This window comes from Heterocephalus glaber, unplaced genomic scaffold, assembly GCF_053883595.1.
Source record: "Heterocephalus glaber isolate CG9 unplaced genomic scaffold, H.glaber_assembly_v1.0 deba00001744, whole genome shotgun sequence".
NCBI lineage: Eukaryota > Metazoa > Chordata > Mammalia > Rodentia > Bathyergidae > Heterocephalus > Heterocephalus glaber.
The window spans coordinates 581,683-599,256 of NW_028258450.1; the positions used below are offsets into that span (position 1 = coordinate 581,683).

The 17,574-nt window shown below is 54.8% G+C and overlaps 1 protein-coding gene across 7 annotated transcripts; it reads left to right on the forward strand.

Moving 5' to 3' along the window:
- The first annotated feature begins 20 nt into the window (after positions 1-20).
- On the forward strand, positions 21-16,030 carry Lipe (lipase E, hormone sensitive type). 7 transcript variants are annotated; one of them, XM_013068618.3, is made up of 10 exons: positions 21-197; positions 7,450-7,985; positions 10,057-10,147; positions 10,257-10,402; positions 10,611-10,796; positions 11,016-11,310; positions 12,134-12,361; positions 12,598-12,774; positions 14,796-15,220; positions 15,493-16,030. In XM_013068618.3, the coding sequence occupies exons 1-10, from the start codon at positions 89-91 to the stop codon at positions 15,703-15,705; spliced, it is 2,406 nt and encodes an 801-aa protein (XP_012924072.1). In that variant the 5' UTR covers positions 21-88; the 3' UTR covers positions 15,706-16,030. The 7 variants fall into 7 exon arrangements, with proteins under 7 accessions (XP_012924072.1, XP_004873067.1, XP_021106543.1 ...); XM_004873010.4 differs by having other exon boundaries at positions 30-197; positions 7,585-7,985; XM_021250884.2 differs by lacking the exon at positions 21-197 and adding an exon at positions 5,146-5,416 and having other exon boundaries at positions 7,585-7,985.
- Positions 16,031-17,574: the final 1,544 nt, after the last annotated feature.

The window sequence follows — 17,574 nt, forward strand, 5'->3', positions numbered from 1 at the left end:
GGTTTGGAGGCCCGGCGGTGGTGTGGAGTAAGGATTGGCCCTGGCGGGCGGCAGGAATTGGGTCTTGCGCTGGGACCGCGGAGAATTGATGGAGTCGACCGGGGAATCAGGACCCGCTGGGGCCCGGGCCTCAAAGAATGAGAAAGAAGGGTTGAAGAGCCGCAGTCGTCGGCGGTGGCGAAAAGCCAAAGCCAAAGGTGAGCTCACGGGCTCGCTGTAGCCCGGAAGGAACCGTGCACCTCTCGTGCGGCACTCAACGTCGAGTGGAATGACCCACTGCCATGAGAAGGGGGATGCCCGTGGACTAGCCCATTGCCGCCCTGCGTGGGGGGAGCGTGGACGATCTTTTGTGGGAAGGGAGTGATGGGGGAGCAGAATGTCCCACTGGGGCATAGAAACTACCGGACGTCTTAGGAGCAGCCTGGAATAGGAGTCTTTGTTCAAGGTTGACGCTCTGGTTCCGTATTCGCTGTGAGACCTAGGGCAACAGCTCCGCGTTCCCTACCTGGGAAATGGTTTAAGCAACGATTTTCAAATGGGGAAGGGTTTGGCAGCTGTTACCCAAAGAGGATGTTTAGGGTTGAGTCAGGGCCTGGTAGTCGGGAATGCAGCTTATCACCGCGTGGTCCTCCAGCGCTTAGTCAGCCTATCCATCCATTCATTGTCATTCCACCTGCACCAGACCGGCTCCACTGGGGCCTAGCTGGTGACGACAAGGGCTCCACGTTGGCTTTGAACTTTCTTACCCTCCTTAAAGAGAAGGCAGGGCCTTCACCTGGGTTTCCTAGATCTCAGAGGGAGAGACACTGACAAACCAACAGAGATAATGCAAACCCCAGGCAGAAGCAGGCATTAAGTCCTGGTTCAGTGATGAGTCTGCCAATCTCAGTGAGGACCTATGGGAAGTTCCTGTGCAGGAAGGAAACTGACGTGCCCTTCCCCCAGCCTCAAGGACCCCAAACTTATCTTTCTACCTGGCTGCATCATTCATGACGGTTAGAACGAAAATTGGCTCCAGAGCAACCCACAGCTGAAACAGGCTGGGAGTTCAGACTGGAGACAGAGGGCATCTGCCATCACAGAAGACACTGACAAGCAGGACAGCATCCCTAGAGGCAGCACAGACTGAGATGAAGAGCCTGGGCATTCGAGACCCAATTCCTTAGGCTAAGAGGTGTGGCATAGTGGTCAACAGGCTCCTTCCTTGCCTGCCTCAACTTTCTGAGCTCTAAAATGGGCGAAATGATAGTAGTACCAGACTGCTTTGAGGTTCAATAAGTATAGTGTGTGACACACAGCAAGCCCTCAGGGGAATTGGAAATGACTATTATTGTTAGTCCCCACTAAACAGTACCTCCCTAAGAGTGGGGCTGTGTCTACCTTGTTTACTCTATAATGTCAGAGCTTATAATGTCAGACATAAAGGCACTCAAATATTTATTGGATTAATAATCAGAGGAATGTGTGGACTGTAATATAGAGATATTCATACTCATGCTTCCCTTAGGGCTGTCTGAGGAGTCTGAAAGAATCTGCTTGGGTAGGGTTCCCTGTGTCTTCCTCTTCACAGACTCAGACCCACCTACTCACAAAGGCTCATTCCCCTAAGCTATGAGATTTGCCTATTATTTCTTTTTTTTTTTTTGGTACTGGGGAACGAACTCAGGACCTTGGGCTTGAGAGGCAGGCGCCGGAACCACTGAGCTAAATCCCTGGCCCTGCCTATTATTTCTTGAGCCCCTTTCTGGTGCCAGGCTTCAGACACATGAATCAGACTCCACCCCATTCCCCAAGGGCATCCAGGCTGGCTGGAGCAGTCCTTAGTATCAGTTTGATCTTGCCAGTAACTGGCTGAGAACAGTGTCATTATGATCATCCCTTTTCCCAGACCACCACACTGAAGTCCTGAGCCACCAAGCTTTCTGATCTGGCCACTCAAGGCGGAGAGCTGGCCACCTCCAGCCTCCTCCAGGCAAGGCATATATGAGCTGGCAGTTCTTGTGGCTACCAGCCTTGATTCCAAGCCCACAAGGTTCTGGTCACACAGTCATTCAGCAGACATTCACTGAATGCCTAATGGTGTCAGGTCTAGGCTGTCAGTGAGAAGCAAGACAGACTCACAGTGGAGATGGGGACATAGATGTTAATCAGATACCACTATTGTCATAAAGCGTGACAGGTTCGACTGAGGAAAAATCCTGAGAAAATGAAAGAGGGAGGCTTCCCAAGGAAGTGACACTGGGCCCAAGGATGGGCAAGTGTTAACTGTGGAGCAAGAGGGCAGGGAGAACAGAGAGGACAGCATGAGCAAAGACCTTGAGCTGGAGAAAGCAGCACGTGACAGTGCAGGGGAGCTCAGAGAGGGAGGGAGGATGGTAACAGGAAGCTGGGGTAGCAGAGTAAGGGAGGAGGGTGTTACCTGGTTCAGGAGGCCATGTCCAGAATTTGGTGCTTTATCCTGAGAGCCAGGAAGGAGCCATTGAAGGGTTAGGAGTGTGTGGTCCCATTTATGTTTTAGAAAGACCCCCTGTATGCTATATATAGGACAGATTGAAATCCCACACACACACCCACACCAGAATACATCCAATCATGTATATATATTGATACATATACATATACATGTCCACACAAGCTCACAAGCCAAGAAAAATGGAGAGACACAGGCTAAGAAATATACATAGGCCATGACACTTGCATTCAAACACCTTCGACACACAAGGAACATGGAAGTATTCAGACTGAGAAAATGTCAACACACCCACAAACAGGCAGGACACATACCTACAAGTGTACATGCTTGCATGTGAACACTCTCACACCTTACTACCAAGAAAGCACACAGCAGAGGCTCAGAAAGAAGGAGCAACGAAGACACAGAAACCCGTTCAGAGGCCAGTAGCGCTGTCCTGGAGCTGCCCCTTCCTGGCTCTGTGACCCTGGGTAGTCCTGTCACCTCTGCACCTCAGTTTTCTCATCTGCCAAAAGAGGATGATAATGGTCCCCACTTCCTGGGTCATGAGAGGATGACACAAGTTACTCCATTGTGACACACATGAAAAGAACAGTGCTGGCACACATTTGCTCTTTCACGTGGACTCTGAGGGAGGGACTCACTCGCCCCCACCTGCATCTGATCCCAGCATCTCACACCTACACACTTCAGAAGCCCTGGCTCCCTCCCGGGGTCTAGACCTGGCCCATTGCCATCGTGCCCCTACATCCTTCCCTCACTGCCCTTCTCACCCCTGCTGCACCCCCAGGAGCCAAAGACCAGGCAGGATCCAGTTATCCAGCAGCTTTTTAGGTCAAAGTGCTGGTGTCCAGTCAGCAGAACAACCCCTACCAGGCCCCTGGTCCCTACCTCTGCATGTTCACCCATGGCCCTAGTGCCCTCTGCCTGGCATTCTTATCAAGTTTCTGGCAACCTCAGTGTCCCTTCCTCTTGTTTCCAGCTAGCCAGGCCTTCAGGGAGCTGCCTGGAGCAGGGCACAGGGCAGAGCCTTGCAGTCACCAGGGTTTGGGGTCCAGCCACCTCCCCATTGCTTTCTGCATGTTACTTGTTCAGTTAGAGGCTTCCTCTTATCTTTCACAAAAACTCCTATTCCACAGAGGAAGTGAATGAGACAATTTAGAAAGGGGAAACAGCAGTGTGAGGAAATATTTAGCAAGTGCACCCAGCACTGTACAGGGACTGAATAAAACAAAGAAGATCCTACCTTCAGAGACCTAGAATCTAGTAAAGGAAACAGAGCAAACAACGTAAAAAGGAAGTTGTATAATATGTTCGATAATGACAAATGCCACAGAAAAATGACCCAACCCACCATCTCCATGTAGCTGACCAAGCTCACCAAACACAAAATGCAGAAAGTGCCTCCCTGGGATACAACTATAGCTCATGGTACAGCACTTGCCTAGCCTGTGTGAGGCCCTGGGTTCCATCCCCAGCACCACAAAAAGAAGAAAAAGAAGAAAGTAACACCCACAAGGGGCTGCTTATAAAGGATGTCCCTCACCCCAAGTGGGCAGAGTGGTCAAGTGGTTTCCAAATGTGGAAGCCAGATGCACCTGCAATTTCCTGACAAGTGGCTTGGGCTCCTGTCTCACTGTCACAGCCACCAATCCTAACAGCCTCCTGAACCCCCTGTCTGTCCATCTTTCCATGAGTTTGGCAGCACTGGGGAGGAACAGGCCTCCACTATCCCTAGTCATGCCGTCTTCATTCTTCAGATATTTTTCGCACACCACTATCCACTAAGGTGCATGATAATCCCTGGGGCCACCTCCTGCCCTCATGAGGATGACAGTCTAGGGCAGAGACAAAGAGGACTTAGCGACAGCCAGGCAAATAATGCAGAGCCTTCAGGGCCTTGCATTTGCACAGGCCCCTGCCTAATCTTGCGTTTGTAATTTTGTATTCTTCCTACAGAGCCAGACCCCCATGCTTTGTAAGCTTTATGACTATAAACCCTTGTTCTGGGCCAGGGATTTAGGTCAGTGGTTTCACCGCCTGCTGCGAAAGCGCAAGGACCCGAGTTTGATCCCCGGTACCAAAAAAAAAGAAACCTTGTTCTGTCCTGGTAGATAAACAACAAACAAATATAGAAGAGCTAAGCATTATGGGAGAAACTAATGGGAGTACTCATCTTAGATGGGGAGGAGCAGTCAGGGAGGACTTCAAGCTAGGCCTGAAGGATAAGAACAGGCCAGCCAGAAAAGGCACTTGTGTACTGAGTGAAGTGTCTCCTGCTCCTCCGTTTCCCCATATGCGAGGTGAGGGTGGCCAAGCAGGGTGGGCTGTGAAGGGTAAGTGGCAGATACAGGTTGCCCAGAGTGGGAACACTTTCTAGTAGGACCTATGGCTCAGGCTCCTAGCTGAGATTGGCACTGCCCTTAATCGGCTTTTGTCCTCCCTAGAGGGGCAAGCAGGCCTGGCCACTTTGTCTCTTCTCCCAACAACTGGGGCCGCCTGTGCCAGGACCAGCCTGGGGGTGGGGACAGAGATCACTGGGCCTTTGGCTCCTGGAACCCATTCTGAAGGAGGGAGGTGGCCTGGCTGGGTGAGAGGGGACTCCTGGGTCCCGAGGGAGAAGAAGGCTCGGACCCTGCATCCCTGCTTCTAAAGGAGAGGGGTTAGGGGCTGGACTCCTGGGGTCTATGGCAGAGGAGCCTGGGACAGGACTCCCAGTTGGTCTGGGGCTGGCAGGGATCAGAAGGAGCAGGGACTTGGACTCTGTGTTCTGTTTACAGCATGTGTTTCCACTGTCCTTTCTGGGAGGGAGGCAGAGAGGGTGGCCACACCCTGGGCAGACTGGCCCCTCCCCTCATTTATGGCCCCAAGCTGCTACTGGCACTAAGCACAGACCAGCAGTCCTAGCCGAGGGAGCACCAGCTCAGAAAAGGCCTGGGAGGGGTGAGTGCACAACCAGCTGAGAGACAGGAAAGGTTGCTGTCTGAGCCCAGGACCTGGAAGGGAAGTGAGACACCTTCTTCTGGGGGCACGGGGGATCAGGAGCAAGGTAGGCCCCCAAGCTTCAGGAAAGGAGAGTCCTGTGAGCATATGGTAGCATCCCCACCAAGGGGGCAAAGACAGCTTGTCAAGGCTATCCAAAAACCAGGGTGGCCTGAGTGCCTGGGGAGGACAGGGATCCTAGGGGGAATATAGCAGGACCTGAAGCATAGGGAGTCAGAAGTAATCCAGGCAAGTTTTGAGGACCAGAGCTAGAGACCCGGCCTCCAGAGTCTTGGGGTGAAGACCAGCATATGCAGCAGCCCTGCACCCAGAGATCTGGGTTTGATTCAGTGCTGCCACTCTCTGTGCACCCTCCAGCTCCTTGCTGAAGCACTCTGAGGCTGTTCCCTGTCCTATAAAGCAGGGATGCTAGCAGCCATAGAGATTTGAGCATAGACAGTCTGGATCTCAGAGCGCTCAGGCACTAAATGCACAAACCCACAGAAAGCTGGAGCACAGGATCTGGCACAGAGGAAACTCAAGGTCAGTGGTGGTGATAGATACTCATATTCCAGATGGGAGCAGGGCTGGCCATGCAATCTAACTGGACAGGCGCAAAGGCCAAGGAGCCTCGCTGAAGAAGTGATTCGGAGCTTTGAGGACTCCACAGGGGAACAGGAAAGAGCTGGAGTTTGGAGGGTTTTCCACTTCCAGGCTGGAGGACAGGAGTGAGTCATCAGTGAAGGCTAGAATTACAAACTCCTAGGTTTAGAAGGGCTGTGGGGCATGGGGAGCAGGGTCCTGGGAGATGGGAATGGGCGGACAGGTGCTAAATGCTCCCAAATATTGTTGGAGAGGAAGAGCCTATGGGCCTAAGAAGGAAAGGTGCGGGGGGGGGGGGGGGGGGCTGGACTCCTGGGTCTTGAGGTAGGGACCAGCTGGGAGTCCAGACTTCTTGGAACCAAGGAGAAGGAGCCCTGGGTCCCAGGAAAATAAAGGGAGTCAGGTGCCTGAACTCCTGAATCCCTGGACGGAAGAGGGGAGAGGCGGACTCCTGGGTCATAGGGGAGATACAAATGCTAGAAAATCAGGTTTCTTTTTTTGTTTTCTTTTGGGGGGGGGCGGGTATTGAACCCAGGGCTTTCACACTGAGCTACATCCCAGCCTTTTATTTATTTATTTTGAGGGGGAATTTTTGTTTTGTTGTTGTTGTTGTTTTGTTTTGTTTTGCTTTGGTACTGGGGATCAACCTCAGGACCTTATGCTTGTGAGGCAGGCAGCAGAACCACTGAGCCCTTTGTTTTTGTTTTTTAAGATAGAGTCTCAGTGTGTAGCCCAGGGTGGACCTAAACTCATGGCCATCCTCCTACCTCAGCCTCCTGAGTGCTAGGATTGCAGGCCTACGCCACCACACCTGGGCTTATTTTTTATTTTGTGACAGGGTCTCTCACTAAGTTACCCGGGCTGGGTTTGATTTTGTAATCCTCCTGCCTCAGCCTTCTGGATTCCTGGGATTACAAACACACGCCACTACTCCCAGCTTAAGAAACTAGATTGTTGTGGGCATGTCTGGACTCCTGGGTCCAAGAGAGAGGGGATGGCCAAAGACAGCAGGTTTCTGAGTCACCAATAAGAGAAAGCAGGGACTCCTGAGTCCTGAAGAGGTGGAATCTAGGGCCTGGATTCCTAGGTCTGCGGGAAGAGGAGACAGAGGGCTGAAACCCAGCTTCTGAAAAGGAAGAAAGTTACTGGGGACTTGGACTCACTGGTGTTAAGGAAGGAGAGGGATGAGGCCCTAGAGTCCTGGAGATGAGGGGGAACCTTCTGAGTGTGAGGGAGGAGGGGGCTGGAGTCTTGGGCCTCCAAGTGTGAAGAGGCTGAGGGCCAGGGGTCGAATGCCGAGCCTGAGAGAGGAGACACAGGGCCTGGACTTGGCCCAGCCAAGCAAGGGGTGACCCCAGCCAGGGCTAACAGGCCTCCTCACCTGCCCACAGCCTCCCGGCTCATGCACACCATGGACCTCCGCACAATGACACAGACGTTGGTGACTCTAGCAGAAGACAACATGGCCTTCTTCTCGAGCCAGGGTCCTGGGGAGACAGCACGGCGGCTGACGAGTGTTTTTGCAGGTGTTCGAGAGCAGGCACTGGGGCTAGAGCCAGCCCTGGTCCGCCTGCTAGGTGTGGCGCATCTCTTTGACCTGGACCCAGAGACACCAGCCAATGGGTACCGCAGTCTGGTGCACACAGCCCGCTGCTGCCTGGCACACCTGCTCCATAAATCCCGCTACGTGGCCTCCAACCGCCACAGCATCTTCTTCCGCACCAGCCACAACCTGGCTGAACTGGAGGCCTACCTGGTTGCCCTCACCCAGCTCCGCGCTCTGACCTACTATGCCCAGCATCTGCTGGCCACCAACCGGCCAGGGGGGCTGTTCTTTGAGGGAGATGAGGGGCTCACCGCTGAGTTCCTGCGCGAGTATGTCACACTGCATAAAGGCTGCTTCTATGGCCGCTGCCTGGGCTTCCAGGTGAGCCCCCTGCTCCGGGTCCCTCTGGGCCCACGGTAAAGGCACTGGTTGCTCCTAACCTGGCCCGGTAGTAGAGCAGAGTAGCCACAGTGGTCAGTATTATTGGATTCAGGGAACAGAAAGGGGAAGTTGGCTGGAGCTCAGAGCTGGACTGGGAGCCTCAGATTCATAGCCTTGGACCATATCGACCACGTACGGAGAGCTAGCACAGCTTTTTTCCCCAGCATCCCCACTATTCTCTGTTGCCTGACACTCAGGAGAGTCATTTGATGTTACCCATCTGGCCCCAGAAGTCCCTTGAGTTTGAGACCCTTAAGAGGAGGGTCAGCATTGTTCAAGAGGCCTGTTCCGTACAGTGTGCCCCCGGAGTCACACCACTGGGGCTCTGGAGGGAGGGGGGGAGGGAGCCAGCCCACAGCTGCCAGACCCAGTCCTCTTTCAAGTGGTGGTGGAATCAGGATGTTCAGGCAGCCCTCAGGGGACCAACAAGCCCATCAGAGGAAGTGAGGAGGACCTGATGGTGCCCACGCTCCTCCCTGTAGGCCTTCCCCTACCCTCTGCTCGTCCCACAGCACCCTCAGAGAGACAGAGCTCATCAACACACAGAAAGCGAGGCAGCTGAAGGCTGTCAGACTTAGGTAAAAAGTGATCCGGGGATTTGGAAATTGGGGGAACTTGGGGCATCAGGCTCAGAGCAGAGACCCATCCTCTCCCTGTCTGGGGTCAGTGCCAGCTCCCCTACCACCACCACTAGTTGTACCTGGGAACCCCAATAGGACAGTCTGAGGCTGTGTGATCTTACAGTCCTTCCCACCCTCTCTGGGCCTTTCTCCACCTCAGTGATAGATAAGCTCAGCAGTCTCTCAGCCTCCCTAGCCGACCCTGCCACTCCAGGCTTCCCTGAGCATCAGCCTGACCTCCACAACTCAGCCTGGAAGTCTGGAAACTTCCCTCACTCAAGCTGAGTATGCAGACACTGTCAGCTCAGCAGAGCCAGCCAGGCCCTCCCCGTGTCCTGGGAGTGACATTGGAGTCACGAGAAAAAGATCCTGAACTGCCTAAACCAGTATCCCACCCACTATGGTCAGGCACCCCGGTGCTCTTTAGCCTGCTGGGCCCACAGCCAGGGGCAGGGCCAGAGCCAGCTGACAGCTTCTCTCTGAGGGCCCAGCCTCCCCATCTAAAATGTCAGCCCCTGGGAGGACAGATGCCTCCTCATCCCGGTCACTTCCCAGCCCTGCCTAGTGTGCAGCATGCTGCAGGGCCGTGGGCAGTGTTTGCAGAATGAACAGAAGAACCCTCCCTGCCCCTTGACTCAACCTCCTCCAGCTTTGCTTGCTCCGATCCTGCCGCCCCATTGTCTTCCTAACTTCTGGTCCACTCTCTGGGATGCTGTCTCCCCATTTCTCTATGGCAGCCATCTGTCCCTGTCTCTGAACCTCAGACAGTCTCCCATCTGGCTTTTTGCCTCAACATCCCAGTACCTATCAGGCTTTCTCTGGCCATCTCCCCACATCTGTCCTCCTGCCACCCTAAAACTGACCCCTACTGTGTCCCTTGCCCTTCTAGGAGATCCCTGCGTCATATTACCTCCCAGCTCACAGGCCTCCAGTGGCTCCCCTAACACTACAAGGAAAGGCAGGCTTCTTAACGTCAGCCCTACCTGACCCACGTCTCCCCCGCTTACTGATCCAGCCACGCTGGCCCTCTGGCCTCCCCTCACTGCCCGAGCCCAGTACGGCCTGGCCCAGAGCTTTGCACTCCCTGTGCCCTGTGCTGTGCGCGCCCTCCCCTCATTAGACCCCTCTGGCCCTATTCATCACTGCGGCCCCTCCACCTGCTGTCTCTGCCTAGATCATGTGTACTCCTTGATACTGTTGCATGTCTTCATTTATTTGCTTATCACTTCTCTTCCCTTTAAGAAAACCAGGTCTATGAAGGAGCCAGAGCTGTGCCCAGCACACACAGGAGCTCAGGAAATGCTTCCTGAATGAATATGTCTCACACACACACCTCTGCCCCTCACTACTGCCCTGTGCTGGGCAGGTGGGTGACTATCGTCTCTCCACAGTTCACGCCTGCCATCCGACCATTCCTGCAGACCATCTCCATTGGGCTGGTGTCCTTCGGGGAGCATTACAAGCGTAACGAGACAGGCCTCGGTGAGTGCTGGCTGGGCCCTGCCCACAGACTCCCTGCCGGTCCCTTCTCCCCAGCCCTGTGCAGCAGCCTGACCTGCTGGGGCTCCCTGATGCCCTTCCCGACCCCCAGGTGTGACCGCCAGCTCACTCTTCACCAGTGGCCGCTTTGCCATCGACCCAGAGCTTCGTGGGGCCGAATTTGAGCGGATCATACAGAACCTGGATGTGCACTTCTGGAAAGCCTTCTGGAATATCACAGAGATCGAAGTGTTGTCGGTGAGCACAGGGCCAGGCAAGGTCCTGAACTATTATAGATGGGGACACTACACGGAGGTCTGAGACCCATCTGAAGCCACAGCAGGTCCCTGCCAGGCCCCAGGCCTAGGGACAGTGCATGAGGGGAAAGACTAAGGGTGGGAGGGGAAGTGTGGGGCACCCTCGCAGGCAGCCTCTCCCCATCACCCCTTCCCTTCCCTCCCACCAGTCTCTGGCCAACATGGCGTCAGCCACTGTGAGGGTGAGCCGCCTACTCAGCCTGCCGCCTGAGGCCTTTGAGATGCCACTGACCTCTGACCCCAAGCTCACAGTCACCATCTCACCTCCTTTGGCCCACACAGGCCCTGGGCCTGTCCTTGTCAGGCTCATCTCCTATGAACTGCGTGAAGGTCAGGTAAGGCCCTGACGTCAGCCACAAGCTGAGGAGCAGGGAGCCCCCAGCCCGGCATGCCCCTCCTGCTGTATGCCACTGTCCTCTCGCCCTCCTTCCTCCTGCTGCTCACACACACAACCCCCAGGCCCTGTCCTGTCACTCTTGAGCACAACCCCTTGGAGGGATAAGGCCCAGGCAGGCCCAGCCAAGCCTCACCACCTCGTCCCTCCTCACCCCCAGGACAGTGAGGAACTCAGCAGCCTGGTGAAGTCCGAGGGCCCATGGAGCCTGGAGCTGCGGCCCCGGCCTCAGCAGGCACCCCGATCTCAGTCCCTCGTAGTGCACATCCATGGTGGCGGCTTTGTGGCCCAGACCTCCAAATCCCACGAGCCCTACCTCAAAACCTGGGCCCAGGAGCTGGGTGTTCCCATCATCTCCATCGACTACTCCCTGGCCCCCGAGGCGCCCTTCCCCCGAGCACTGGAGGAATGCTTCTTCGCCTACTGCTGGGCCATCAAGCACTGTGCCCTCCTTGGTGAGCCTCAAACCCCAGGTGCTGCTGCCGCAGCTCTTGCTCCCACCCCAGCCCGTCCTGCAGGGGCAGCGAAACCTCTAGGTCCTTAAGCCTTAGCCTCAAGGCCTCTGCCTGCCCCTTTCCCCCTCCTGCCTGGGCAGCTCTGCCACCTGCTCGCCCCACTCATGCCCATCTTCTACCTCAGCCCCTTCGTCACCGCCACCTGCTCCCTCACTCACCTGGTCTCCTCCTCCACCCCTGCCCCAGAGCTGTCCTCCTGCTGGCTCTTCTTGCCTCCCCCAGTTGCCCCAGTCCCTGAGCTGCCAGCTTCCTGGCCCTCTTCTGCAGTTCCTCAAAGCCCTTCTTAGAATAACAAAATATTAGGAAGACGCCGAGGCACAGAGCGGGGTTAGCCCTGCCCTGGCACACAGTGTAGCCCTGTGGCCCGGCCCTCTGTGCTATTGGTATGAACCTTGGCCTTTGGCTTCCCAGCCTCTGATGACTGTCCATCCAGAAACAACCCTGAGCTCCCTTTTCCTGCCACCTGCCTTTGCTGCTCCTCCAGCCTTCTGATGCCAGGGTCTCTCCATGTCCAAGTCTTCCCAATCCTCTCTTAGATCCTGATCCTTCGGTAGACCACTGTCTAGCCAAATAGGCCCAAATCCCTGTCTCAGTTTGCCAGTCTCTAAAATGACAGGCTGCTAGACCTTGGGGAAACCCACACCTGCCTCTGAGAGCTCTGTTCTAGCACAGAGCTTGAGATCCTCCTTGTCCTCCTTCCCCAGTTCCCTGACTGCATAGCCTGCCAGGCTATATCCAAGCCCTTGCCTTGCCTTCAAACTAGGTTCAACAGGAGAGCGGATATGCCTTGCTGGGGACAGTGCAGGTGGGAATCTCTGCTTCACCGTGTCCCTTCGAGCAGCAGCCTATGGGGTACGGGTGCCCGATGGCATCATGGCAGCGTACCCAGCCACAATGCTGCAGTCTGCTGCCTCTCCCTCCCGCCTTCTGAGCCTCATGGACCCGCTGCTGCCCCTCAGTGTGCTCTCCAAGTGTGTCAGCGCCTATGCAGGTGAGACCCACATCCTCCGAGCCAGGCTGGTGTGCTTAGAAGCCTGGGTCCTGCAGGGACAGGGACTGGGGCCCAGTCTTGGGCCTGCGGAAGGAAGAACAGAGCAGGGGAATCTGAGACCTCTTCCCTTTGAATGGATCAGATATTCTTGAGCCCCTGGGATCACAGTTGCCTGAAGTTCTGGGTTTTTCTCCACCTGGAAAGGAGACAAGTTCGGCCCCCCATACATTCTGCAGGTGCAGAGACAGAAGACCACTCGAACTCGGACCAGAAGGCACTGGGCATGATGGGGCTAGTGCGGCGGGACACATCCCTGCTCCTCAGAGACCTCCGCCTGGGCGCCTCCTCCTGGCTCAACTCCTTCCTGGAGCTGAGGGGGCACAAGTCCCAGAAGACACAGGTGCCTGTAGCAGGTGAGTGACCACCTCCCCTAACACACCCAGCCAGAGTGGTCAGGAAGGATGGCCTGGTACAACAGAAGTCCCAGGGGAGGAAAGGGTATGAGCCTCCAGGCCCACAGTAAAGCAGAAACTGCCTTCCTAGTTGGCTCTGCCCCCATAACCATCCCGGTTCTACTACAAAGCCTTGATTTTCTACAACACTTCACATCCTGGGAAGTGCAGGACTTCTGGTCCCCCGAGTCATCTCAGAATTCCAGGAATTGTTTTCTAAACAGCCTCACCCAGCCCACACCCTGAGAAATGACTCAGAAGATATATGCTATATGTCCTGATTTCCAGTCCCCAAATCTCCACCCGAGTCTCTCAGGTGAGAGTCCTGCCCTCCTCAATTCTTTCCAGACTTCTGACAGGGGTACACAGGCCTCAGACCCCCAGCAGCTGGCCTGGGAGCCAGGATGGGGAGATCAAGGGATCGTACAAACCCTGGAAAGTAGAGAGTCCCAGTCTTGAGTGGGTGCCAGGACCCTCAGGCAGCCAAAAATCACTTCCGTCTGGAGACCCCCTTTTCCCCACCATAACTTTTAAAGGATTTTAAAGCACAACCAATTCATTTTCTACCGCTAGTACATCCACGGTATTTTCTGAATAACAGGAATAGTACATTCAAAAGTAGATGCAGTTCCAGTTATTCAGAAAATTATTCCAATTGAATGGAATTTTAATTTTAGAATCTTCAAACAGATGCAAATATATACATCCAGAGAGAGTTAAAAGGAAATTGAATTTGAGGCACCTGGACCATTGCACATTGAAGCTTTCTTGTAGGATAGAGGTGACAAGGGCAGCCCCTGGAGGCACATACTCTGGACCATCCTGCTCCATGGTGACTTGCTGGTTCTTGGGTCATGTGGGCAAGTCACAATATCTGTGAGCTTTGGCTTGCTCCTCTGTGAAGTGGGTTCAACAAGAGTGCCTGCCTTGTTGTGTCATTGTGAAGACTACATGTCCCCATGGTGTCAAATGCCCAGCACAATGCCTGGCACACAGCAGGTACTCTTGGAAGATGTTGGTCCCCAATGCCCTATGTCAACAATTCCATTCCGATAAGTCTCTGGCTCACAGCACTTAATGCAGTGTTTCTCATATTCTCTTGCATTTTGGCCTCATGGATTGATAAAGACAAGTATAAAAACTGAAATGTAGCGTCCATGCCCTAGGGGTAAGCAGTATGACAAAGTTAATAGAGCTGGGGCCAAGGTGGACACACTGGGTGAGCCAAAAAGTTACCTTTAGTATCACTTGGGCATGTGTTTGCCTGATCATGCAAAAGAGAAGAGATAAAACTGAAAAACATGAAAGAAACTTTTGGGAACAGATCCATGGGGCTACAGGTATAGAATCCCTGGGAAACTAATATGCCCTGGAGACTCTTGTTAGCTCCCTGTGAACAGAACCTTTTCTCAAGCCATGTGGGCCCACTCACTATTTTGGACATTTGGATGCATTCACACCCTTTATATCAAGTGGCCATAAAAAGCTTGGCGGACTTCCTGCTGGGGCTGGAGGCGCTGGAACAGAGCAAGCCTGGCAGTAAAACCTTAATACTGATACACTGTGACCTCCACAGGGCGTCAGTGCTGTACTTAATCCCATATATCCCACTGAGTTTTTACATTCTAACTTCCTTTGAGTGAGGCTGTTTCTATCTCCTTTGTACAAAGGAAGAAATGGAGGTTCCCAGAAGTACACTGACTTGCCCTTCCCTGTCACACACACACAGCCTGTGCTAGAAAGCAGTCCCGCTTCCAAGACCACCATGGGACTCCCTGTTGAAATGGTCGCCTGGGACACTCCTTACCCGTCCCCAGGGCAGTCTGGGGAAATGTCCTAGGCCTGCACAACTGCAGATGGGTACAGCACCTCCTCCACAAGCCGCTGACCTTCCTTATCTGCCACCTGCACACCCAGCTAACACACCCAGGCTGGTCTGTGGCCCTATCCGGCCCCTGACTCTGCCCCTGCCTCTCCCACAGAGACAATGCGCCGAAGTGTGTCGGACGCTGCCCTGGCCCAACCAGAGAGCCCACTGGGGACAGATTCCCTCAAGGCGCTGACAGACTTGAGCCTGAAGAGCAGCTCCGAGTCGTCAGACACCCCCAAGATGTCCGAGATGTCACAGTCCCTGGAGACACTTGGCCCCTCCACACCGTCTGATGTCAACTTCTTTCTGCGGTCTGAGGACGCACAAGAAGAGGCTGGGGCCAAAGAAGGGGCGAGCACCAAGGACAGAGGCCTTGGCAGCAGAGCCACCTTCCCCGAGGGTTTCCACCCTCGGCGCTCCAGCCAGGGTGTCATCCACATGCCCCTGTACTCGGTGCCCATCGTCAAGAACCCCTTCATGTCGCCTCTGCTGGCCCCTGACCACATGCTCAAGACCCTGCCGCCTGTGCACATCGTAGTGAGTGTGGTACTGGGAACATCGCAGTTAGACCAGGGCGGGTGGAGCGCTGTGCAGGGGGCTGGGAGGAGCCGGAGTGGAGAGTCAAAGGCAGGGGCTTCAAGAGTGTAAGAAAGGAGGCTCTCTGGGTGGGGGGAGGCTGGGCAAAGGGCAGGGAACTGAGTTAAACGCATCTCTCCCCCTTTTTCCACCTCCGCCTCTTCCTCCATTCACTCCTAACCCCGCCCCCCACATCCACCACCGTCGGTGCCCCCCACCTGTGCGTCCCGCAGGCGTGTGCGCTGGACCCCATGCTGGACGACTCGGTCATGTTCGCTCGGCGACTGCGCGAGGTGGGCCAGCCGGTGACGCTGCACGTGGTGGAGGACCTCCCACACGGCTTCCTGAGCCTGGCTTCGCTGTGCCGAGAGACTCAACAGGCCGCCCAGCTGTGCGTGGAGCGCATCCGCCTCATCCTCACTCCGCCCGCTGCGCCCCAGCCCTGAGCTGAGCCGGGACTGGGGTGGGCCTCGCCGGGAGATGGGGCCTCTGGGGACGACACTAAAGACCTTGTTCCCATCTGTGAGGCCTCAGTGGTTAAATGGGTCGGTGCCTCGCCTCCGTCTGGCCCTGGCGGGAGGGCGGGCTGTGCCTTAAATTAGGGGACCGTGAGGGGGTGGGGCAGGGGCCCAGAGCTAGACCCCTGCCCGGGGGAGGAGGATGCACACACCTGTCACCGGACCTGCATTCCACCACTGCCTTTTACTGCTGCTGCGACGGACCAACTAGTGCAAATCTGTTTGTTTTTTTGTAAATAAAAGTATTTAATTAGTTTGGCCTCTCTCAGATAGAGTGAGGGTGTGTAAAACAGCCCAGCAGGGGGCAGCATCGGACTCTGCTGCGGGTAACTAGGAAACCTGGCCTATGAGCACCTGAATGGGAGAGAAGGGCTTCCCACAGAGACCTACCTCCTCCTAAAACCCAATCCAGGTTGACAGCAGGGCTCCAGCTCCTGCCCCTTCCGTACGTCTCAGCTGGATCCCTCTCCCTGGTTCGGATGGAAGGCTACTCCCCTCTACAAATCCAACGTTGGGGCCCACCAAGGTAAACAGTCTCCAATAGCTCACTCCCAACCGAACTGGAGCAAAGTTAGCAGAAAACCAGAAGCAAAATACTAGAAGTATAAGCTCTGCCAGGCTGTAACAGCCCTTCGACTCTGTAGGTCTTACCCCTTGTAGGCCCTCCATTTGGAGTAGACGATTTGTAACCAGGGCCTGGCCTCGGGGTGAGTAAACTTGCTAGGCAGAGAAAACATGTCAGGCTATGAAGAGCTAGTAGGCAGTCATTGAGGCCTCCATCTGGCCGGACCAAAATGGACAATGGCCTGAGGGCCCTCAAGGGTCTGGCAGATCATGAAGGGCCTGGAATACAATTTGAACTATAACTGGAGTCAGTGGGGAGCCCCAAAAGTGCTTAGAGCAAGAAAGGGCCAGGATCAGTTCTGGGCACTGAAAGAGCCTGCTTGGGTACTAGAGGACGAACAGAGAAGGGAAAGAGTGCACCCTGGAGGCCAAGCAGGGGACTGGGGACAAGACCAGGCAAGGTCTGAGGCCAAGCAGTGCTAACTCAGGTAGGAGTGCAGGTGGGGCTCGCAGAGAAGAGCAGGGGACAGGATGACACATGGGTCTGGCCAGGGGAACTACTGGCCAGTGAGGCTGTCTCTCTGTTGAGTGGAGAGGGTTGTGTGTGTGTAGGAGACAGAGCCAATTTTGACATGAGATAAAAGGTTTCCTAGGGATATCCAGGGAGCAGCAGAGGGTGGAGTGGGCACTCATTCACTTCTGCCTAGGGCCAAGAGACTGGAACCTTCCTAGGAAGAATGAGCAGGTAGGACTAGAGGAAGATCAGGACAGAGAACCCTGAGCCGCATGGGCCCCAGGAATAGGGTATGCATTGGGGAGGGAGTGCTGGAGGGTTCTGGGGAGCAGATGTAGAGGGAAGACGCCATCTGAGCCAGGGAAGAAGGGAGTTTCAGGCTAGAGGGAGTACTCTGTGACAAAGGAGGACTGAAATGTTATCCTTCGGCCTCAGCAATGAGCAGGTGATCTCAGAGACTTTATCCAGAGCCCTTGCAGGGGCCTAGGAGGGGACAGCTAGATGTGGTGGGCTGGAGAGGGAGTAGAAAGTAAGACATATTGCAGGGTGTGGTGATGCACACCTGTAATCTCAGCACTTGAGAGGCTGAGGCAAAAGGGTCACAGCAAATTCAAGGCCAGCCTGGGCTACATTTTGAGTTCAAGGCCAGCCCAAACTACATAGAGAGACCCTGTCTCAAAAAACAAAAACAAAGTAAAAGATAGAGCCAGTGGGAATCA